A 25,260-nucleotide genomic window follows, 5' to 3' on the forward strand; every position below is an offset into this window, starting at 1 on the left:
GTTCCTGTACACTATGTCAGCCACTTGGTTATGGCGCTCCATGTATGCTTTCCCTGCCAGCATCTTACACCCTGCAGTTATGTGCTGGATTGTCTCAGGGGCCTCTTTACACAGCCTACACCTTGGGTCTTGTCTGGTGTGGTAGATCTGGGCCTCTATTGCTCTGGTGCTCGGGGCCTGCTCCTGTGCAGCCATGATGAGTGCCTCTGTGCTGTCCTTCAGTCCGGCCCGCTCTAGCCATTGGTAGGATTTCTTGATATCAGCCACTTCAGTTATGTTCCGGTGGTACATCCCATGTAGGGGTTTGTCCTCCCATGATGGTCCCTCCTCTAGCACCTCTTCCTCTGTTCCCCATTGCCTGAGACATTCACTGAGCACGTCATCTGTTGGGGCCTTATCTTTGATGTACTTGTGGATCTTGGATGTTTCATCCTGGATAGTGGCTCTCACACTCACTAGTCCACGGCCGCCTTCCTTAAGACTAGCGTACAGTCTCAGGGTGCTGGATTTGGGATGGAACCCTCCATGCATGGTGAGGAGCTTTCGTGTCTTAACGTCTGTGGTCTGTATCTCTTCCTTTGGCCACCTTATTATTCCTGCAGGGTATCTGATCACTGGCAGGGCGTAGCTGTTTATTGCCTGGGACTTGTTCTTGCCATTGAGTTGACTTCTTAGGACTTGCCTTACTCGTTGGAGGTATTTGGCAGTTGCTGTTTTCCTTGTTACCTCTTCAAGGTTGCCATTTGCCTGTGGTATTCCAAGGTACTTGTAACCATCCTCAATGTCTGCTATTGTTCCTTCTGGGAGTGAGACCCCTTCTGTGTGGACTACCTTCCCTCTCTTTGTCACCATTCGACTGCACTTCTCAAGCCCGAATGACATCCCAATGTCAGAGCTGTAGATCCTGGTGGTGTGGATTAGTGAGTCGATGTCCCGCTCGCTCCTAGCATATAGCTTGATGTCATCCATGTAGAGGAGGTGACTGATGGTGGCCCCATTCCGAGTCGGTATCCATAGCCAGTCTTGTTGATTATTTGGCTGAGGGGGTTCAGACCTATGCAGAACAGCAGTGGGGACAGAGCATTTCCTTGGTATATGCCACATTTGATGGATACTTGTGCAAGTGGCTTGCCATTGGCCTCAAGGGTGGTTTTCCACAGCCTCATCTCCAAGCATTCAGTGATCCGTGTGTGGCATTGAGTCATATGCTTTCTTGTAATCAATCCAGGCAGTGCACAGGTTGGTGGGTCGGGTTCTGCAGTCTTGGGTGACTGTTCTGTCAACCAGGAGTTGGTGTTTGGCTCCTCTGGTTCCTTTGCCGATGCCCTTCTGTGCTTTGCTCATGTATTGATCCATGTGTCCACTTATCTTAGCCATGATGATGCCTGACATGAGCTTTCATGTTGTGGAGAGACAGGTTATTGGCCGATAGTTGGATGGGACTGTACACTTTGCGGGATCCTTCAGGATCAGGATTGTACGCCCTCGGTACAATTCAGGCCATTCAGGCTGCGCCCCATCCCTTAGCTGGTTCATTTGTGCTGCTAGGCGCTCGTGGAGTGCAGTGCTGTCCAGTTTTTCATACCTGAGACTCTTTCTTGGATGTCTGCCGCTGTGATAGTGACTGGATTCTGTTCAGGGAGGTTGCTGTGGTCCTCTCCCAGAGCCACCGGCCACTGTGCATTGCATATACTTTTCCAGTACTGTTCAGTTTCCAGCCTTGGTGGGTCTGCTCTGCTGTTATTACCCTGCCACTGAGCATACACTTTTGCAGGTTGAGTTGCAAACAGCCGGTTTATTCTTCTGGCTTCATTATCTCTCATGTGCCTCTTTAGGTGGCTGGCCAAGGCTTGGAGCCTTTGTTTGGCAGTTTCGAGTGCTTCAGGTATGGGCATCTGGTTGTACTTCTTGGGTACTTGCTTTCTCATTGCACCTCTCTTGGCCTCTGTCAGTTGGCTCACTTCTCTCCGTGCCTCCTTGATTTTTGCCTCCAGCCTTCGTTTCCATGGTGGGTACTGTTTCTCATGGCTCCCATGGTTGCTCTTGGTTGCTCCTTGATTTTTGCCTCCGGCCTTCGTTTCCATGGTGGGTACTGTGTCTCATGGCTCCCATTGTTGCTCTTATATCCAAGCATCTCGAGGATCACTGCTGCTGAGGCGTATATCAGCTCATTGGTGTCAGTGATGGTTGTGGTAGGGATCGCACTCAATGCTGCATTCACATCTTCTAGGAGACTTTCTAATGGTACTTCACTTAGCTGTTGTAATTGGCGTCGGGGTTGCCTAGCATTCATTCTTCCTTATCTTTCAGCGTGATTGCACTTGTTGGGGCTTCGTACCCAATCTCCGGTTGGGGAGCCGCCGTTGGCTCCCCCCTGACCTGTTGTCCTGGCTCCCCCATGCCGTAGCATTTGTGTTGTATCTCGTCAATCTCAAGTTGTGATAGCTGCTTGTGGATGTTGGAACACTGAGCTACTATTTGCTTTGCTGTAAGCCTTGATTGTGGGTTTCGAAGTAACCATTCATCCCACATCCTTTGCATGTAACCCCTCTGGCATCTCGCCCATCTTGTTCCAGTAGCCCATTTATCATCTCGGTGCCCTGGTTCCCCAACACCTGACGCAGACCTTGTTTGGCCGGACGACGTCTGAGCCGGCATCTCATATATTTTATTGTCACTCATCATCATCATGAGGTAGGCAGTAGCGTGAAGGGTCCACACTGGATGATGGGTCATTGCTCAATGCGTCCCGAGGATGTATGTATGTATGTGTATGTATGTATATATATATATATATAGTTACCAATATATTTTTTGTCGAGTAATCGATAAATTGACTAATTATTTCAGCTTTAGTTGTTACACTATTAAAATTAATCAGCTTCTTATCTTTGGCATTATATTAAATAGTGTCAAGTCACTGACAGGTGAATTCATTTGAACAGTTTATATGTATTCTGTGCAACACAGAAGGAGACACACTTTGTCAGATGTTCAAGGACAGAAAGTGTTTTTAGAAAATTACATTGTCAACTTAGAAAACATTTCTATTATAGTACAAAAGCTTTGATCAGCATCCACTCTTAAGCAAGACAGGACATGTTTGTACAGTTAAGACTCTTGTGTCTCTCCTGTCTAGTGGGCCTGCTGGGGCTGCTCAAGTGGAGGACTCGACCTGAACTCCTCAAAGAAAACCTGGAGAAACTCAAAATCATTGATGGAGAAGAGGTGGTCAAGGTCAGTGGTGTGAATACAAGTGTGTCTTTGCGTAGGTGTGTAGACCAGCGTGTGTGCGCTCTCATGGGACCTCTCCTTTGTCTGTATATATGTATGTAGTTTCTGCAGGACACTCTAGACGCCTTGTTCAACATCATGATGGAACACTCCCAGACTGACGACTATGACATCCTCGTGTTTGACGCCTTGGTGAGTGTATGGTGTGTGTGTGTGTGTGTGTGTGCTTTTTCAACAGATGCAGCTGATTTCTTGACATGCTCTGTCTCTTTGTGTATCGAGTCTGACATCTTTGTGTCTACCTGTCCCATCTTTTTCCAAATCAACATGTCTATCAGATGATTGTACATAGCTTCTCATCTGCCTTGTAAATGTCTACTGCTATGGAAACATATAACCCACTCTGTCTCTCTGTTTCTCCCTTCTGTCTGCCAGATATACATCATAGGTCTGATCGCTGACAGAAAGTTCCAGCACTTCAACACAGTGTTGGAGGCCTACATCAAGCAGCATTTCAGCGCTACACTGGCCTACAAGTAGGCCCACTTCCTTTCATCTCATTCTGTTATGTTTTCTACAAGTTTCCTGTCCTCATCACCATGTATGTCGCATCAGATTTTAATGAATATATGACGAACAAAGTCTCTGCACCTTTTCTCATCAGAGCACTTAATGTGAATCTGACAAAGATACATACATTTAAACTGATATTTTACACATTCTGACTGAGAAAGACAAATATAAACATTGTAGGCAAACAACAAAATATGAGAGCAAATATAATAGAGCAAAATATGATAAGAGTCACATAGATAATTCTCGCTCTTCATAAGTGCTCCAAAAAGCAAATAGTTCAGTTGCAAATCAGTATCCTGTTAATGTCTTGAGAAAGCAAAGACACTTCCTTATTGAATCTGCCACAGGAGACTTTATTATTAATTAAAGTCACTGAGCACGACTGGTTATTTAAGCTTACTTTAGGTTTGACTTTAAAGACAGTGTTAGACTTCATGTCAACAAACATACCATACTTACACTGCTGTTTTCACGAAATATATCAGCAAGTTTTGCAGTGTTCTTCTTTGAATTGCAAATTAAGGATTACATGATCTTTCATGAGGCAATTCTCCCACCTCTTGGGATTTATAAATCTTTTAAATCCCATCAGATAATCTCAGTAATGCTTTGTCATCAAGCCAAAAAACAGACTGTTTTGTGGTTCCTAGAAAGTTGGACAGAGCAGCTTAAAGTCCAGTACCAGAAATGCATACATAGCATTAGTGTGGGTTGTCTCAGTCACATTCAAATGCATAATCCTGTCAGGTATGCCATACTCCATGCCAAAGGTAAACTTGTTGTGGTAATTTAAATATCACCTGAATATCTAATGTTAAGTGACTAAATACTGCACTGTATCTAGCTGCCACTGGAGGTCAGTGTGTGTGTTGGCCTTTGGAGCACTTGATTGAACAGGATTAGAGTATGCTACTTTACTGTACACCCAGCTAGCCAGAGTTTTAACCCTGCTTCTTTGGGGAGTAGCAGCTAAAGCACTCAGGCATGCTCCCCAAACACTTCTGTCTGCTTCTTACTCTCTGATAATTCACTTCACTTAATTCAGTGGGCGCTAGAGAAAACATTTGTTTGCAGTGCCAAAGCTTCAGTTAGGAAATTAAAAACATGTCTGACTCCTTCTGCTCTTTTTACCCTGAATCTTTTCTTGCTTACCACAACTGCTTCTCCTCCTCTCATCCTCCTTTGCCCAATTCTCCCTGCCACTCTCCTCTCTTAACTGCTCTTCTTTCTTTCTGTCTGTTCTTCACTCCAAATAATCTGTCTCTTTACTATCACTCTATCCCTCTCTTGCCAGTGTGTTGGTGTTCACCCTTTTTGATAGGGTCACTGCAGTTTAACGCTTGTCAGCCCAGAGGCTGTTATGTAAAGCTCTCTAACTCCCTCTCACTACATTTTAAACTCCCTATCTCTTGCTCTTAAAAAAAGAATAAATCCTCCTGTGCTTGCTCTTAAGCCATGCACCAAAACAAAACCAGGGAAGACTGAATGGTAATAACATTGGCAATAACATAAGGCCAACCTGACGCCAGTGAGGCCAGATTAGAGATCATTTTTTAAGGGGACTTTGATAGTTTAAGAGGATTGGGTAGTTTTAAACCAGTTAGTGGGTGATCCCTGGTTGCCATTTCATGGAAATAGAGCCATCACAAAGCCAAAAGCCTTAACCCTCTTTAGGCCTACAGTATTGTTTTATGTGTTATGAATATGCTAGTATTGCATGCCACTGAGATAATACAAAGGGAGATTGGGCACATAAATGCTGGTAGGTCATAAACTTAGACTGAACTCTGTGCCCCCCACGCCGCTTTCCAACTGCTTTGACACACCGGAATATTTACGTGTGTGTCTAAATACACCTGTGGGGTGTGCATGTATTGGAGAATGATTTTTTCACCATGCATCTGAGGGCAAATAAAAATGTCTGTGAGGTGTGTGAAAGGTACATCTGTTGAGGTGTGAAATACTATTTTGCCATTTTTCCTCCTCCGCCTCCTTGCCAGTCATCTTTTCTCTCTCTCGTTCTTTCACTCTGTTGCACTCTGTCTTTCTGCTCTATGGAAGTGAAAAATGGAGTTGGTGATTAACTTTCCAACCTGTGGAACATCAGAAAAGGAATGACAATTCTGACTGAATGGTTTTGATTTGTTTCGCCCTTTTCTCTCTCTCTCTCTCTCTCTCTCTCTCTCTCTCTCTCTCTCTCTCTCTCTCTCTCTCTCTATCATATCATCCTCTCCCAGAAAGCTGATGTCGGTGTTAAAGAGGTATCTGGATGTGTCCAGCCGAGGGGAACAGTGTGAGCCAATCCTTCGAACCCTCAAAGCCCTCGAGTACATCTTCAAGTTCATCGTCCGCTCGCGCATGCTCTACTCCCAGTGAGTGTTTGTGTAACTTCTTGTGTAGTGATCATTATGATAATGACTACTAATTTCTTTTTGGACCCTTAATGATGCAAATAGAGATTCTTGAAGGCACGCACACACACAGAGCCCAGTGACACTACATTGCCAGAGTAATTGTTTTTGACAGCTCGGCGAGAAAAGGCTGCTAATGCTAATAAGCATTGATGATGAAGTGCAGCGTGCGAATGAGAGCTAATGAAAGGGCAGGGCTGCTGAATGGGCAGCCAACGAAAACACCAGACAGACAAAGTTCCTGCAGGAGAGACTTATGACACCCACTGTGCTGAGCCGAGAGCTGCACCATACGATAAGTGTAAACACCATTTATAACTGCAGCGCAAAAGTTGATGCTGACAGATCAGAAACATGATCCACAATTGTGTTATGTGCCTTGCCTATGGGTGACTTGAGTACCTGTGTGTTTGTGTGTAGGTGTGCAGGTATATAAGACACAATCATGTTCGTAATGGAGTGCTTGTTCACGTAAGAATGCAAGGTTTGTGTGTGAATTGTTATGGGTTGTGTGCCTCTGTTAGGAGCAGTGTATTAGTGTTTGTATAACTTGGGTTGGGAGGGGATCTCTGTGTGTGTGTGTGTGTGTGTGTGTGTGTGTGTGTGTGTGTGCGTGTGTGCGCGCGCACGGGTGCGTGCACACGCGTGCTGGTATGTGTTTGTCATTCGAAGTCCACTGGTCCAAGGTCTGTCTTTTTAATCTTCTAGAGGGCATCGTGGGCTTTGTTTGTTGAAATTGGTATGTTTGTTTATCGATGTGGTTGGTGTGTTTGTTTATTTATTCATAGTGTGTGCAGATTTGTGTGGTTGCATTAGTGTGGTTTCCCAAGTGTGTGTGTGTGTGTATGTGTGTTTATGTGCAAGTGTAGGCATGCACAAGCCCACACACATACATTTAAGCATACTTCTTAGTGTATGTCTTGTGTGTCGTTATCGCTCCACTGCTCCCGGATGGACTGAGCTCCACTTGCCAGCCTCCCCTGGGTATCTCTGAACCAATAAATCTCACTCTCCTTCTCTCTTTCTCTCTCTCCTGCTCTATCTGTCGCCTTCCAACTACCGGTAGCCGACAACTTCAACTCGCTCTGCATCTAAAGTTTTCACATCAAATTTCTCCTCCTATAAGGCCTTGTCATGCCAACAGAGAATCAGGTATTCAAAGGAGCCACCAGCGCTGTAGGTGCATCTGTAAGGCTCCATCATCATCACCATCAAGACTAGCAGTCATTAATAGTTAAATAGGCAGCATTGAAGATTTATTAGCTTGTCAAACCGACTTTGTGTTCATGCAAAGTCTATTAGGAGTGTGTGATTTTTACTTCAAAAATATGTAAGGCACGCTGTACCAGATTTTGCTCTTTCCTTCACCTTCTTTCTGTCCTTCACGCCCTATAGCTTTTATTACTTCCCTGTAGTCTAGTTCATCAGTTGTATCTGTTTCTTTTTCCTTCCCCTGAGCACCTGCTATGTTCTATATTTCTCCTTCTTGTTATCCTCCACTCGTCCTCTTTCTTTCCATCCCTCCCTTCATCTTTAGATCTCCCCTTCTCTCTTTTCCTCTTCCTCTTTTAATTGTTTTCCTGTGGAAGGACATAAAAAGAAGTTTTCTAATATGAAGATCTTTTCTCATTGATGCGATAAGGATCTTATCTGTTTCCTATGACATCTTATATTATGATTATGTAATCTTTTCTAGTTAGAATATCTGGGCTTTCTAATTTTGTTTTCTTGTTCTTATAATGACATCTCTCATTTTGAGATCATTTCTCATGATAGGAAGACATATATCAATATCTGGTGGTAATAATAATAATAAAATAATCTTATCTTAAAATAATGAGAAATAGTTCATAATAACATAATTTACATCACACGGAGAGCTACGATTACAGTGATGCACACTCGATTTACTCTATTCCATCCATCAGATAGAGAAATCTCAAGCTTTACAGACCAAATAATATTTTGATGAATTCCAGCTTTTTCATTATTATACTGATTGGCCTAAGGCGTCTACAGTGTTTGTTTAATTGTCTTCATGAATACACTCTTAAACCAAAGTAGGATTTAACAATACTCAAGCTAATTGTGTGACTCATTGCACCATTCTTGCATTTTTAGTATAGTTTAACTAATCTGTCTTAGATGAGCAATGCCATTTTTATTATACTTTTTTGATGCATCACAGCAATGTTGGTCACTGCACCACTTTTTCGTTCGCCCATGTGTCATGCAAAATGTCTGCATTTCAAATTTGGCCAAACCTGAGGGAACCTTGTATCTCACTGCTTAATTGCAGCATTGAACATTTTGACTGATTGCTCCATGGGGGAACTGCAATTATATATCATAACAAGGTGACATCTGTGACTGATTTGCTTAGACAGGGATTTCATAATTCATGGGGGACATGTTTAGTGTTGCCTTGTTGTTCTCCTTTTTCCTCCTCTCATCCACAGCTACATGCAGCTGAGCCATCCCCCTTCTGTATTTGCTCTCTTGCTCACTCCTCTCTTCAGATTTTTCCTCACTGTCCCTCACTCCTTTCCCTCCCCCCTGTTGATTGCCTTCCTTTCATCCCTCTCTCCTCTCCATCTGTCACCAGTATTAGTTTGCTGAGCTACTGTGACGTATTTGTGTTGTTTTGCTCATATGTGGGTATTGCGTGCCTGTGTGTGTTTGTGTGTGTGTGTGTGTAGATAAGTTGTAGCAACAGCCTATGGTCATTTTTAGTTCCACATACATCTTCTGAGTTGGATTAAAGTGGTACTCTACAGGCTGTAACATGCTATACTATACTAATGGGACACAACTATGTTAGTGAAGTGTATATGTGTGGTGTGAGCGGCTTGGTGTTATCACACCATCAGTAACCCATCTGACATCATCATTCTCACTACACACACACACACACACACACACACACACACACACACACACACACACACACACACACACATTCATGCACGGGCAGGCCTGGTGGATTAAGCAGGACAGTGTGTCTGTAATCATAACTGTACTCTGCAAAAAGCCCAGTGATAATACCTCTCTGTGTTACCACCTAATCCCTCCCCCCACATGCTAAATTTGCTGTGTGCCACACGCTAATCCTTCCCTCCAGCACTCACAACTTCTATTGTAATTAACAACTGCACAGCTCCACTGAATCACACAGAGACGGGGGAAGGAAATGGGTGGAGAGATGGATGAGAGAAAAGTTTGCTATGGGTGGAGGAAGTAGAACTGAAGGGATGGTAGAGGAATGCGTGGGTGTTTGTATGTGATGTGAATAGCAGCAACAAAGATAACCCAGTTTTTTTTGTTAAGTCATAGGAGGATTGTTGTAATCACAGCAGTCAGTGCTTATCAATGTTTAGTTTTACCTTGTCAACATAATACTGCATTGGTTTGCTGCATCACTATAATTGAATATAGTGCATTGAACCACATTATTGAAAGAAGAGGCGAGGAACTGCAGCCAATTCAGTTGAAGCCCCATTTCCATAAAAATACAAGAATTTAGGTGTAATTTCACTTGTTACTAGATTACTCTGAGTTAGAGAAAGCCAGCTCTGGCTCGATGAAGATAACTTCAAGAACATTATCATTACCAACTTGGAATCAATTTAAACTGTGAAACAAAACAACATCTGCAGAATAATTTACATCCCAGTGGAGTGGAGAAATAATAGAATGTTTAAAAGCCTGAAAATAAAATCTGTCAAGAGGTTAAAAATAGCTAGTTATGGACACAGGTTTGTTATGGAGTCACAATGACAGTGATTTCCAGGGAAAGATGTGACTAAACCAAATTATCATATCTCATTATCATGTATTATCCTATTAAATCTTCTCAGAAAACAATGTTTAACAAAATAGTTTAAGCATAACAGGGAGGAGTCAATACAAGGTTTTTCTTTATGAAATGCATTACATTTAAGTTAATAAACCTAGCTATTTAACACTCAATCATATTTCTGTTGCACAGAAAAAATATAAATAGGGCTTTCTTCTGTCTGTTTACATCCAACTTGAGCTTCTTGTCAGCTATTCTTGTTTTGACCCTTTGTCTCTTATTCTCTGTCCACGTGCCCCCACCCTCATTGATTATTCAACCCTCATCCATTGTTTTCTCTAATTTTTCAATTCATGCCTCGTCTGTTTTGCCTCGTGCATCCTTCTCTCCATCTCTCTTGGTAATCATGTCACGTCATGTTTTCTGACGTTTCTCCCCTCCTGCCCTTTTCTGTTTTTCCTGTTGCATTTCCATTAATTTCCTCTGCCTCTCCTAGGCTGTACGAGGGGAAGGAGCAGGCAGAGTTTGAGGAGTCGCTGAGGAGGCTTTTTGAGTCCATCAACAGCCTGATGAGAACAGACTACACCACCACTCTGCTGCTCAGGGTAATCACGCATGCTCACCCTGCACCCATACTTCACCACCCAGTACTCCTCTTTACATTCTTCTCGTCCTTAACCTCACCCTGTTTCTGCCTTTTCTGCTTCTTCTTCTGTCTGACTCTGTCTCATCTTCCTGCTCCTCCTCATGCTCCAACTTCTCTAATGTAATCTCTCAATCTGATTCTGACTACTTCACTGTTCTGCTGCTTAATGTCTTTCTCTCATTCTCACTACTTACACCGAGGCAGAAACAGATTGAGTCACAAAAAGTTAGGCAGACAGACAAGTGGCCCTGTGAAAAATAAAGCAGATCTTTTCTCACACTTGTGATGAGAGACTGTTTGATGGCAAAGTCACCTTCTATTCACCAACAACTTCAAGACAGTAATTGAACAGTGTTTATTTGTGGTATGTGTGTGTGTGTGTGTCATCAGGTTGCTGCTCTGAAGTACCTGCCAACAGTCCTGCATGATGTGGAGAAAGTGTTTGATGCCAAACTCCTCAGGTAAGCTTACCTTTAAAGACACACATACACACACACACACAGACACACACACACACACAGACACACACACTAGCACCTTATCTTTGGTCTCATTCAGGGACACTGACAGAGAGGATTTATGGGAGCTTTCAGCACAGCTCAAGTTTTCCTCTTGGCTTTGTGCAGTGACCCCCATCCTTCTGTCCCCCACACATTCCATCCTGGTCGAGTCTTACCTTCTTTATCGGGTGATAAAAATCTCATCAAACTGACATATAAACAAGGACACACACTCAAACACACTCTTCACCTTCTCCATGTGCCACTGAGTGAATTGACAATTCCAATGAAATTGAAAAAGAAGTTGTTAATTGATGTTTTCTGGACTTGTCACATTCAGTTTCAAACACCCTCGCCCACATAATTTCTCTTTTCACCTTTCTGTAACCTGTGTGTGCTTTTGTGTGTACATGTGTGTTTGTGGATTATCCTCATCTGCCACTTCAGTCCCTCGAGTGGCTCGATGTCAACACAGCATCACAAAGGTGCTACCGTTAACACCAGCCACACACAAGCAAATACACACATGCACAGGTAGAAAGGTGATGAGGGGCGGAAAGTTAAAAATCAGCGCACATATTCTCACTTTCTGTCATTCACTTTCTTTCACTTTCCACACACTCTCCCTCACCCTTATTGTCTGTCTTCTGCACTTCTTTACACACACATGCACAAACCCAAGCCATCTAAACTTGAAAGTAAGGTCCCCATTGCATTCCTGATCAGAATAGCCTCAGGCAGAGTTTCCAAAAGCAAGCTGTGTGAATTACAATCACTGTGCATGAGGTGGACATCAAAGCTTTGTCTCATCTCTGTATAGTCACATTTCTACCCCTTGTAGACTCACCTGTAGTGTGATCCACAGAGTGGTACAAGTACATACATTGTCAGCCATGCATGGGTTTTTTTTGCTCTCTGTGTCCTTCACATGTCCTGCATGTCCATGTGGGAATAGGCTGACATTTTGGGTTTTAATTAAGTTCAGCTCAGATGATTTGTGGGCCTGATAAGTCTGCGCTCAGTGCCCCAGCGAGTCCTTGTGCCAGCTTATGCACATCAAAAGTCATACAAACCCTTTTGTTGTGTTAGGGTTTGGGAGCATAGGTGATGCATTTAATTCATTTATACCATTACTGAAAGTGCTTCTGCAAACCGGCATAATTAAAGGAGACAGAGACAAAGTGAGAGACAGACAAAAAAACGGAGACAGAGGGTTTGCCATGCTCTGAGCATTCAATCTTTCTAAGTGGCATCAGGGCTTGCAACCAGCCTCTTTAATTATTCTAAAATTGAATTTGGGCCGGAGGATGACTCAAACCTGTGTCTTCATTAAAGTGTGTTTAAGCTTTGGCTCATTAGTTTTCATGCAGCATGTACTGCTCTGCTCATGTCTATGCTGCACTCTGGTACAACCGTTGCTTTTAGTGGCTACATATTTTATGACCTTAAAAGAGAGATGTTTAAAGCTTGACTTACTAAGGTATGGTTGTGTTTTCGATTTTTGAATCAATTACATGGTGGCTAGGAGATTTTTTTTGTTAAAATTCAAAATATGTGCAATAATCTGTCAAAAAATGATTGGTGATGAATATTTATTGTGCTCATTTTCAAGAAAACAAACCTGTTGCTCTTCCATATAATGATCTTGCTGATTATTTATTCCACTGCCTACCGCTTTCTCTCTGCAGTCAGTTGCTGCATGACTTTTATTCCTGCATCCCCCCTGAGAAACTCCAGAAACAGAAGGTGGCCTCCATGACTGAAATCGTCAGCAGCCAAATCTTCCAGAAACAAGGTGTGTAATCTTTTCCAGTTACAGGCCTCAGCACTGAGCTACTAACCAATAGCGGACTTAACTGTTGTGTGAAGAACCAATCACAGATGTTCACAGTACCAAACAACTGCCAACCCATTCTGTGTGAAATCCTACAGAGCATTAGCTGCTTATCACTTAAAGGTTGAGATCACATTAAAAGGTCTATTATACAGTGAGTAATTCCAGCCCAGCAACAGGACTGGGCAGACAGCTGTTCCCACTGTATTTTATGACCAGTAATGGAGTTCTTTGCTTTAAAGGTTTTATCATGATAACAGTGCAGTGGGTAAAAGTGTGGTTCTAATACTGCAAGGGTAATGTTCCATTCCCTGTAGGGCAATCCAGTAAAGCACTCTGGATAAAAGCATCAGCCAAATGGTGAAAGGACATAATGGTGTTTATTCATTTATGTTTTATTTGGTTTACTGCCATGTACACGCACTTTCAAGTCATGTCACTTTTATTTAAATAGAATTGACATGACTCGACACATTACATAATATCTATCACAGTCTTTTGAATTTTGAATATTTACCTGCTTTATTTGTTTGGTATTAGATAAATAAAATAAAGGATAAACCTACCGTAAAATTATCTGCTGCTTCAGCTAGCATTCAAATAAATAATAATTGAATATTTGAGTTACTTTTTACTCAGGGGATTTTTCTTTTGAGATAAAGAAAACAATATGGATATTTGATGTTGATGCTGTAACACACAATTTCAGTGCTGCTATGTTCACCTCCACTGACATTACAATCAGTGCAATGTTCCCCGGTCAGATACTATCTTATTACAATCAGCACAAGTGGTACCTATTAATGTACTCCTCCACTGATGGTAAAGTTCACTTCAAGTCACGCTTGCTGAGATTAAACAGTCTTGAGGCTAAAATAACATCAACCTAAACAGATGTTTGTTTAGTCATTGGCAGTATCAGATGATTTTCTTTTGTCCTTGTGGCGTTGACATGCCCTCTCTGCTCAGACTGAAAATGTCCATGAACCTTATTGCAGCAGAAAATGAGCATACTTTTCACGCCTCAGTAGGTGTTGGTGATGAATATAGAGAAAGATAAGTGTTATCCATATTAATGTCACAGGTGATACCTGCTGTCTGCCAAAGGAGAAGCAATATCACCTGTTGAATGTTTGAAGCAGATAAGACAGGAAGGGATTTCAGAATGCTGCAGTTTCACTGTCATTAATGTGTCACTTTTCACACAATGCCTCCTCTACTTTTAAGTGATTTTCTCTAGATTTGGCATAATTGCCAGGGACATGTGATTTTGTCTGTATCGTACCTTTTAAAATGCACTACACATCAATGATCACACACTGTGCACCACCCCTACCTCTCTTCAGCCCTATTATGTCTGTCTAATTTGCTTGTAGCTGGCTGATAAGTGACGGTTTCCCCTGCAGAGGATCACACTGTGGTGGATAGAGTGGGCTAAAGTTGTGCTGCTATAATACAGACTCGATAAGGGGGCCCATAATTGGGCCTCTGCAGTGAAAACTGAAGAATTGGAAGTAGACTGTGAGTGATTGTGGAGGACCACATTTGGTTTGAGATAGAAATCGTTCTGAGTGGGACTTAGATGGGATACATGCTGGGCTATGCTAGACAGATTCAATCACATCATGGACTCCATGTTTGCATGAATACATTCTCATACACAACTCAAACACATTTGTATGTATTTGTTTCTTAGTGATTGATGAGAATATATCTGGGTGTGAGTGTATTTGTCCATTTCAGTGTTGTGCAGTGGTGCATGCTTAATGGGTGTCTTGAATGTTGTTTTTGCCCAATGTAGCAGTGGGTCTGCTCATCAGTCAGTTGCTGCCAGCCAAGTCAGTAGCCAGTTCAGGATACGGTCCTTTGGTATTGATCCTGGCTCAGATGATTGATTCCCCAGGGCTAGCTGTCAACACGCTCAGAGTCACACTCACTCACACTTCACCAGGAAAGGAAGGGGAGAGGGAGGAAAGCGCTGAAAGAAACGGGAGAGGGAGCGATGGGGACGACGGGTAGAAAAAGAGAGAGCAGGATAAAGAGAAAAAAAGCAAAGGAATGTAGGACATCTGACACACATATCAATTTTGGCAAATAAAGATCTCTGAATTATCAGTCTTTTATCATACTGTCCTGCAACCATTTTGGAAGCAAAGATTTTACAATTAGCTCCAGGTGTAGCCTGTCATGTGTTTTGGCTCTTCATGCCAAGAGTCACTTTGAGTGCTGAAGTGGTGGAAGTCTCCTTTTGGAATAAAACACTTCAAATGCAAAAATGATGGAGGAGTCAGGCAGAGGTATCAGAGAGACCAAGGAAATAAGAACAAACTCCTCTGTTTGTTCTTATTTCCTTGATCTTGGTCTCAGGAAAGGATGAAAAATAGAGGAGTTCATTTGCAAAGGAGGGAGACAGAAAGAGGAGAAGAGAATAATCTTCGGGGGGAAAAAAGGAATTGAGACCGGGAAGAGAGGAAAGAGGGATGACATGATGATTGGTAAAGGTGGGGCAGAGGGATAAGTAAAGGGATGGGAAAGATGGATGAGAGAGGAGTGTGGAAGAGACAAAAGCTGGTTGGAAAAGAAGGAACACAGGATTTGACACAGATAAAGAGAGAGGAGAGAACATGTGGATGGTGTTGCTGAGAGAAAACAAAATAGCATGGGGAGAGCAAAAAAAAAACAAGTGAGTTTGTGAGAGAAAGAGAGAGACTGGCCTTGTTTTGTTATTAAATTGTCCAAAAGTGATTTAAAGTTTAAAGCTTGCTCATACACAATCTATCAGCAAACCTGCATGCTGTTGGTCAGCGACACCTAGCCCCTCCTCTGATAAAGTGCTTATTTATTTATTTGTTCATTTATATATTGGTCCATTCCATCTCGATCCCTGCCTCACCAAATGAGGGCTGACACTCAGTCTAATTGAGATGCATTTTAGCATTGGGATGCTAATCAGAGGGCTTGTATGCTAGAGTGCCACAGATGGCTGAAATATGCAGCAGAGCTAAATTAATTATATATATATATATATATATATATATATATATATATATATATATATATATATATATATATATAATGGCCCCAGTGTCCTATCACTGCACTGCAATACATATTTAATAACCCTACCTGTCTGTCTGAGTGTCTGTCTGAGCAGGCCTGCCAAGCCCACTCTCCAGGGAAAAATGTCAAGCCACCGACAGTCAAGGAGAGGATAGATGATGGAAGGGGATGGTGTGTGTGTGTGTGTGTCAGCATGAGACAGGAGATCACTTGCTTGCTCATGTTTGACAGAGAATGAGAATGAACGATCTTAGGGGTCATTATTTTTGTTTTTTCCTTTTTATATAAAAAAATCTGCGAATTCATTGGTCTTTATTTCCGATATAAAAAAGCTGATTAAAAAATCAATAATACAAAAATCTGGGTGGTAATTGGATTATAAAAGTACCATTTGCAATTCAACCACTCACACACACTGTATTTTAACCATTCCTTGTTTTTTTTAAGTGGAGCAGCACATCTACGTTTGCTTTTTCCCTCACATGCTGTAACTGGAAGATTTTCTGAGCTGTTCTCATTGCAAGAGGACATTGTTTACTGCAAACTACGATTGTCAGCATCTTCTTTCAGTAGAAAACACAAGAGCGTTTGGCTGTGTGAGGACTAAAATCTGGATGAAAATTGGTTTAAATTAATCAGCTCCTTTCCGAAAAAATATGGGTAATTTTTGTAGAAAATCAGGGAAAACCAGAAAACGATAAGTCCTTAACTTCCATGTATGTATGTAAGATTGTTACATATTTTTATGTAAGGTTGTTTTTTGTTGTTGTTATTCAGTAGGAAAGCAGTTGCTATTTGTGTAATTAGGTCCTGTCACATGGTCACATGAATTCATTTTTCTCCATCCCTGGTTTGAAATTTTTGTGTGTGAAGGTGTCTGTGTTTGTGTCCAACTTACTGATTTTGACTGTCTGTGTGCTTGGCTTTCTCATGACTGGTTTGCATCGATGGGCAATGTTTGAAGGGATTGAATTATTTTTTGTCTTACTCAAAAATACTCCTCTGATTTATTCAGCATACGCTCCTGGGATTAAGAGTCTTGGCAAGCACATACTGTACACACACAAAATACACATGTACACACACTGACACACATGCACACATACACATGTGCATCCTGTCATATGGGTTAATCTGGTTTTGAGACAAAATTAAATTTATGAGGCGCATTATGGCTCAATTTGGGCAAATTATAATGCCGTCAGGCAATCACAGTGACAGATTGAGAGCATTAACACAGATTGGGGGGGGGGACGAGAGATCAGGGAGAGCAAAGAGCAGAGTGACAGAGGGATGAGTCTGTCATTTTGTTTGCCCACTCATTTCCTGAAGCTGGTCAGAGTCCCTGATGCAATCCACTAACCCTCTGTATTTTCTCAGCCAGGCCGCCATTTCCCCTCCTCCATCTGTACAGCTGTAGAAAAGACTGCAGTCATGTCATCTGTCTTGTAGCACAAATAGATTAAGGGAAACCCTATATGTTTTAGTGTAATGCTCCTGTAAGATGAATACTAGATGAATATATAACATGACGTAAAATTAACACAAAATACATAAAATCAGAAAATCTAGAAAAGCCTGTGTCTCTAGTGTAGAAGTATTTTTTGTTTATTTATCATTCATATCAGTCCATATAAACAGCAGCAATCTCATTACTTAAATTGCTTGCTTTTTACTGCAGCACATTATACGTATTGTTGACATTGTTCACGCTCACCCTTCTGTAATTACTTAACAGATGCATGTCAGTGCTTGATGAATATGGATGAGTGATGTACTATACAGTTATTATCGTCAGGATTTAATCAGTGCTGAGAGATCTCAGTTGTCCCCACATTCTCTACCAATCAGCATTAGTGACAGGTCACTTTAGGCCCCAGTTATGATACTGAATCTGGTTTTCTACATCTGGCTTCTAAGAGAGCTTCAGATGACAAAGATGGTAACCAAGCAGGATCTGGGTATGAATCTAGATTTAACTTATTTACTCCATGTGGTCTAAAGTAAGATTAGGCTGTGTTCATACTTTTTCTTACTTGAACTAAATCTACTCTTAAAAGCAGATGTAAAAAGCCAGTGTTTTTTATAGTGGAAAGATGGTATGTGAGTATATGTGAGGGTTAACCTGAGGGTAGGCAAGTGTTTGTATGCACCACAAGGGACCTGCATTTATGTCTCCTAGCCTTTCTCAAAGCAGCTGGTTGAGCTGTAATTTCAAAGCTGTCAGCTTTACAACTGCTCAGTGTGTGTGAGTGTGCATGGTGTGTAACAGGTTGCTTGGTGGTCCAGTAAGCCCCCATATGTTTTATCCTTAGTTATATAGAGATATTAAGAGACGGACATGTGGATCATAAAAAAATGTAATAGTAATATGGCTGCTGTGTCCCCTCAGGCTGTCTCAAAAGTGCTTCTCTCTTTTCTGCTCCACACTGCTCCTTATGATCTACAGTATCTTTGTTTACTGCATACCTCTTCTCTTCCCTTACCTCCTGCTGTGTCTTGCTCTAGTATTTTATTTTCTGCTGTTACATTACATTAGCTTTTGTTACATCACATCAAAGTTCATGTCACGCCTTACTGTCATAGAATTATGAATGTAAATTGGGCACAAGAGTGTGTGTGTGTGTGTGTGTGTGTTAATATGTGTTTTTGGGTGGCCATCTGCCACAAATGATTTCTGACTGTTGTTGTACAGGCTGACCCAAAATAACTGTGCTTACTGTAGAGCTACCTCTCTCTCTCTCTCTCTCTCTCTCTCTCTCTCTCTCTCTCTCTCTCTCTCTCTCTCTCTCTAATGAGAGAGAGAGGTAGTTTCTGTCATTCATTCAAAGTCTGCAGAGGTGGCAGTTTGGGAGGTTGTGGATGAAACGGTGGGCGAAGAGGGATGGATGAGACTAATGGAGCAAAGTGAATGGAGTTTAATCATTTTGGGAAATGCCTCTTTCTTCTCGCTTCGTCTCATTTATATTCTGATCCATGCTTGTGTCTGTGGGTTGATCTCGATGGAAACTGAATGCAGACAAGGACAGTAGAGGGACACAATGGTCAGTGTATCAACACACTTAGCCATTAATTCATTTGGTACAGATGTGAGACAGGAGGACCCTGGCTTTCCACTGCACAGCTAAGTGGGGCATCTCTGTTACATTTCTCAGGTTATAGCAAAATAATCCCCATTGGGACACTGGATCATTATACAGCAGCAGCAGCAATAACAGTTGAAGTGGATGGCATTGAAGATATTATGACAATTGATTTCAACACTTAAAGTTAATTGAAGGTAATATAAAGTGAATAAAGATACAATGGTACAGACTGAGCATATGTGCTCATCCTATTATCCAGTCTGGGCAAAATACAAAGCAGGATTTAAAAACTGAAATCAGATATAGGCTTAACCAGAACCAGCATCTCTGAGATATAGTACTCTCCTATAAGAGGCCACTGGGAATAAGGCTGCCCATCAGTCAAAGCAGTGAGATCATTCACCACATTCATCTACCATTGATCTGCCTCAGTTAAATTGATCAAAAAATGCAGTAGCAACTAATGCTACCAACAGACTAATTGGTCAATCAATTTCATAGTCAAATAGAAGACGGAGCAGAGGAGGAAGGCAGAGATGAGGGGTGGCAATTAGTGGGTGACTCAGACAGTGACTAAGACAGGTGGGGAGAAAGATAAATTACACAATGTTTGAAACACAAGCTGAAATGACAAGACGCTGCATCTGGAAGCGACACTCAAGGGATTATCTGAACAGTATCATCAGTATCTAGTACTTGTTATCTGTGCTTAAAATCTTTGTTTTAGTGGTAAACAAGACAAACATGCCCAGTTCTGTCTGGACTAATGAGCAAATATCAATTCATACATGGTGTGATATCTATATTGTTGATTTCTTGTTAAAGTTCTGGTCTATTTTTTGTGTGTGTATTTATGTATACTTGGGAGAAAACATAAAAAATAAATTATACTCAAGGCAGCACCCTTTACTGTGTTTACTTTGCTGACAGTATTTGTTCTGTGCTAGGTCTTATCAGCATCATAGCAAAAATCACAGTGATGCAGGCATCATTTCCACTGTATATCACCATCATTCACTAGTGCACTCTATCATCTGTAACTTATCAGCCTATGCTTTCGGGAGAGCACTCATTCACACAGGCAAGACAATTTTATGCATTTCTATTACCCCACTAAAACATTTTGAGACAGCTTTCTTTTTAGCTTTTACAAATCATATATGTCAAATATATTTTACCACTACACCACATCGAACCAGCAATTTAAAAAAAAAGGAAAGAAGTGTCGACGGGTTTAAAGATGGAGCAAGGGAAAAAGTGAGGAAGGAGGGAGGAAGACCAATGAGGGATGTAGGGAGAGTGGATGAGAGGAGACACCCACAGTGACACGGAGAGATGAAAAACCTGCTGAGAGAGACATTTAGTCATCACCAAGCGGGAAGACAGTTGGCTTGATCCCAACCCCCTCTCAACTCAGAAGATTTACTTATTGTTGCGCCACCAAAGCTCCTCATTATCATCTTTTCTATCACTCTATCTTCCTGAAAGCAAGACACGACAACCAAAGCAAGGGAAGAGAGTGGGATCGAGAGAAAGAGGAATACACCTCTGATTTACATGCCTCTTAGAAACTGAGGTTGCATCTCATTATCATGTGCTATAGTTTATTGTGTTTGGCTGTCAAATGAAAAAATGGAACAGAGAAAGGATGAGCTGGCTGCTGAGCCATCAGAGCTGCTCTCTGTGTGGTGGCCTGCCAGCACTGTCGGCTGTCGGCTCTCACAAACTTGGTAACCTAAACACATAACCACACTCTCACACAGGGACTAAGAGATTCCAGCTCTTACACATCAAATAGCGGTGAAGACACAAAAATCAGACACAAAAAGGACAATTCACACTTGGGCACTCAGACACACATTGGTATTAATAATCAAAGGCTGAGATTACGGCTAGAATAAACAGAAATTTCCAATTGAATATAGATGAGTACTTGAAGCTCTGTTGGTGTGTGTTCTGAATATGTTTTGTATTATGCGTCAGCACCTGTGTGTATTTCTGTAAATACTTTAAAAAGTTAAAATGCATCTCAATGTTTACTCCAAGACCTTGATTTCCATTTGTCAGTCAGTGCCTGTTGGCAAAGCTTTTTTTCCACAGCATGGCTGAATTGATTTACTGCATTGTTGCACCGCAGGCTAAAACACAAAACATGCAACTAAATCACACAGGCAAGTGGAGCATAGAAAAACAGGTGTGCATAGGAAAGTGCAATCATTGGTGCATTCATCAATGTTCATTTTAGTCACAAGAGTGTGTGTGTGTGTGTGTGTGTGTGTGTGTGTGTGAAGTTGTGCCTTTTCCATTACAAATGTGAGTAAAAAGCAACAACTGCATAATTTCAAATGTCTTCTCTCTCTTTTCTCAGTTTCACAGTTTAACAAGTCTTCCACTTTTTCACTTCCCCTGCCACTACCCCCTCTTTTACCTTTTGTTGAGCCTCTCAGGCAGTGTCTCTTTGTAGGCTTCTTTGTTACAAAGCAGCCGCTAGCAAGCTCCACCAAACAGACCTCTGCAAAAATGGTTTAAGGTTATAGGATTAGGGCCATGACTGGGGTTAGACTCTGCCAATCCTAGCGAAGGATGCCGGATTTGTATGCAGCCCGAAAGTTCTGTCTGAGAGGCACAAGCCAAAGCATATCTACAGCACATAGCACATGTAGTACTGTTCTATACTCACTGAGAAGATGAGATACACAGCTTTGCGACAACACAAAACTGGTGATTGGTTGGATCAGTTAATAGGTAGCAAATTACTGATATGTTACTGAAAGTTTGTGGTGAAATGAATTTTACCTGAAATGCTTGAGTTAGAGAAGCAGAATTATGATGGACAGAACAGTAAGTTGATGTGACAGAAAGCCAAGAAATGGCAATCAAGAGTAATCAGAATCAGAATCAGAAATACTTTATTGATCCCCGAAGGGAAACTCTTTGTTACAGCAGCTCACCTTTACGTCAGTGCACACAGGAAGTACTAGCAAAAAATATAATACAATACACTATAATACAGGTCAGAAAATAAATTAAGTACCAGGTGGGTATAAGTATAAAATAAAATAAGTGTGAAGTACAAAGTGGGTTTACCGGTTGATAATGATAATACGGTATAATAATACAATGTAATAACATAAGTAATACGTAATAGTGCATGTACTGTCAAGTTAAGTGTAGCCTATTAAGCTTATTATGACACGGTGGATATTGCACAGCAGTAATAGAGGTATGAATAAATATCAATATCAATAAATAGGAAAAACTAGAATATTGCACCGGAGTATTAACACAGGATATTGCACAATTATTTCAAGTATTGCAGAGATGTAATGATCAATGTCCAGTTTAATGACTTAGGGTCATACAGACTAACACTTAGAGGGAGGAGTTAAAGAGTTTGATGGCCACAGGCAGGAATGACTTCCTGTGGCGCTCTGTGGTACTTTTGGGGGGATGAGTCTTCCGCTCAAGATACTCCTTTGCTTGACCAGTACGTCATGGAGTGGGTGGGAGACACTGTCCAAGATGGCATGTAGTTTGGCCAGCATCCTCCTCTCTGACACCACCGCCAGAGAGTCCAGCTCCACCCCCACAATGTCACTGACCTTACGGATCAGTTTGTTGAGTCTGTTGGCGTCCGCTACCCTTAACCTGCTGCCCCAGTATGCAACAGCATGCAGGATAGCACTGGCCACCACAGACTCATAAAACATCTTCAGCATTGTCCGGCAGATGTTGAAGGACCTCAGCCTCCTCAGAAAATAGTGGCGGCTCTGGCCCTTCCTGTACAGAGCTTGAGTGTTCTTAGCCCAGTCCTGTTTATTGTCCATGTGTACTCCCAGGTACTTCATCACAGGAACCAGGCAAGATGTCTTCCACAGAACAGGGACCAAAGGTTTGAAATGACACAGAGGGGTCAGCAGACAGAAACAAACAAGATGGAAAGAGATTGCGTTATACATAGAGGACCGGGGAACACAAGAAATAGAAATAACAGATGAAGAAAGTGAGACACACATAAAAGGGAAAGACAGCCACCAGGAGGTATGAGAGAAGGATATGCTGGCAGAAGCACAGTAACAATGAAAGTCCCTCTAGCTCCATTAAGGGCAAAATTATACAAATGATAGTACTCCTAAGGTTTATTTTGACTCAGTCAAGAAATAAAATCCCACTAAAATGGCCTCAGCTGGCTCCACTCACAGTGTGTGCTCTTGCAATATCTGTTTAAAAAAAGTCTAAGAACAAATGCAGGAAGCATCCATCATGTTTGATTGGACCACTGATGTGATCCACTGTGAGGAAGTATCATTTGTTTTTAAAAAAGGAGAGAACTTACTCATCAGTGTGCAAGAAAGTTTATTTGCATATCCCTCTGTTGGTACAAACACACTTTTCTTCACAGAGGTCAGAGTGTACGGTCAGCCACATTGCAGAGCCCCAGAGAATGACCTAGACCTGGGAACTGCACACCATTGTAGCTGGTGTTCTTACAAGACTGAAAGCCCGGAGGACCACGGTGCAGTTCAAAGAAGTCTCAGAGAAAGCTACCATTCAGGCTGAAGCAGCAGATATTAACATTCCTGATGTTATTCCAGGCCAGGCAAGGCACTGAGACATACCTGCAAAGTTAAAGGCACTGTTCAGCAACAGTGACTGAAGACTATCGGCATCAGAGTTTGGAGGAGCATTACGAAGGCAGACTGTACATTTTTGATGCTCATATTCAGGGCCTCCAGAGGAGTTTTGAAGGGAAGTAAAATCAAAACAGACAATACACACCCTGACAGATCTGTCAAAGTAGGATGCTGGAGATGAGCAAACTATTAGGGTGCTCATGGTTTTCTGTAAGTTTTCTGAATTTTAAGATGTGAAGCAGCTGCTGATTGAATTAAAGGTGTTTTACTCTGTATAATCTGTGCTCTTCTCGGAGCTTTTGTATGCAGAGAGTATTCACTCTTCAAATTGGTGTATACTCTTCCAGTGTCAGCAGGCCCTGTAGAAAGTTCGACCGGAGACCAGCAGATTATGTCACTGTGGACAATGAAATTGCAGCAGTCTATAGTACAGTACATACAATCTGAGTATGCCTGCTACCTGACCATTGCAGAAAGTTTTCTTTATTTAGAAAATAACCACAATGAAATAGTATATTTTCTGTTTGGCTTTTTTGTCCAACAAGTCTTTATTATGCTCCATCTCTAACTCTTTCTAGCAGATTTTCTTTCTCTCCCTCATTTTGTTTGTTGGCAGAAGGGATAAATATAGAAAGTGAGACAGATCACGCCTAACCCAAGACAAAATTGTGTACCTACAAAGAAGGTACTTAACTCAGCTTCCTATCCAAAACGCCTTACATAATGCACGCAAACTACTCAATGGGCAGTAATGTTATGCACGGTCGGCGTAGGCGTAGACCTTGAAACTTGCTGTCGTGGTATTTTTTTTTCATTACGCCTGGTTCCTGACACACAGTGTATCACACAACAGGATACCCTTTCAACCCCCTCCAGCTGTTCTCTATTTCACTTTCCCTCCCCTGAACATGTTGCACCTAAAAATATCAGCTGGATTTATTTCTTAGATCAATAGAAATAAAGAAGCAGGTGGCTTTGGGGTCATTTCACCAGGGAACAGAGATCTCCACAGGTTTCATGGTACATCCAGCCCCCGGAAGGCAGATGGATTAATTCTTGAGCTCGCACACGCAACAATAATGCTATAAAACATAACCCATTGTTTTCTCTATCTAAAAGGACACAAGATGATGACTTTCTGCTTTGATGGATTAAACAGATTTAGCAGGGTTTCTACTCAAATACAAAGCTGGGTGCATCTAAATCACCATCCTCTATCTTTTTAAAGGTCACAGACCAGGAGGCCTCCCTGTTTCATTTTTGAAGTTTTACATTATACATTATGTTAAATAGATTGAGATACTACTGAGATACTACTTTTGTTTGTCATCCAATCCTTCCTAGTGTCTTAAACCTCCCTCTCCTCCCGTTGGATTTCCTCTACCTGTCCAGGCCCCTCCTCTGTCTCCTCCTCCTTCTCCTCCCTCCATTTCTCTGAGTCACTGAGGGCATTCAGTAACTCATGCATACCCCCCCTCTCTGC

General features: G+C 41.8%; 1 protein-coding gene across 1 annotated transcript in view; it reads left to right on the top strand.

The window, feature by feature from the left end:
* LOC122880560 (dedicator of cytokinesis protein 2-like) overlaps nucleotides 1-25,260 on the top strand; it is a 101,760-nt gene that overhangs the window by 20,847 nt on the left and 55,653 nt on the right. Inside the window, exons 18-24 of the mRNA XM_044205819.1 lie at nucleotides 3,140-3,237; nucleotides 3,337-3,426; nucleotides 3,670-3,770; nucleotides 6,048-6,182; nucleotides 10,514-10,622; nucleotides 11,054-11,124; nucleotides 12,852-12,958. Coding sequence (XP_044061754.1) covers nucleotides 3,140-3,237; nucleotides 3,337-3,426; nucleotides 3,670-3,770; nucleotides 6,048-6,182; nucleotides 10,514-10,622; nucleotides 11,054-11,124; nucleotides 12,852-12,958 — 711 coding nt within the window. The remainder of the gene's footprint in view (nucleotides 1-3,139; nucleotides 3,238-3,336; nucleotides 3,427-3,669; nucleotides 3,771-6,047; nucleotides 6,183-10,513; nucleotides 10,623-11,053; nucleotides 11,125-12,851; nucleotides 12,959-25,260) is intronic.

This window comes from Siniperca chuatsi, linkage group LG8 (genome assembly GCF_020085105.1).
Source record: "Siniperca chuatsi isolate FFG_IHB_CAS linkage group LG8, ASM2008510v1, whole genome shotgun sequence".
Classification (NCBI taxonomy): domain Eukaryota; kingdom Metazoa; phylum Chordata; class Actinopteri; order Centrarchiformes; family Sinipercidae; genus Siniperca; species Siniperca chuatsi.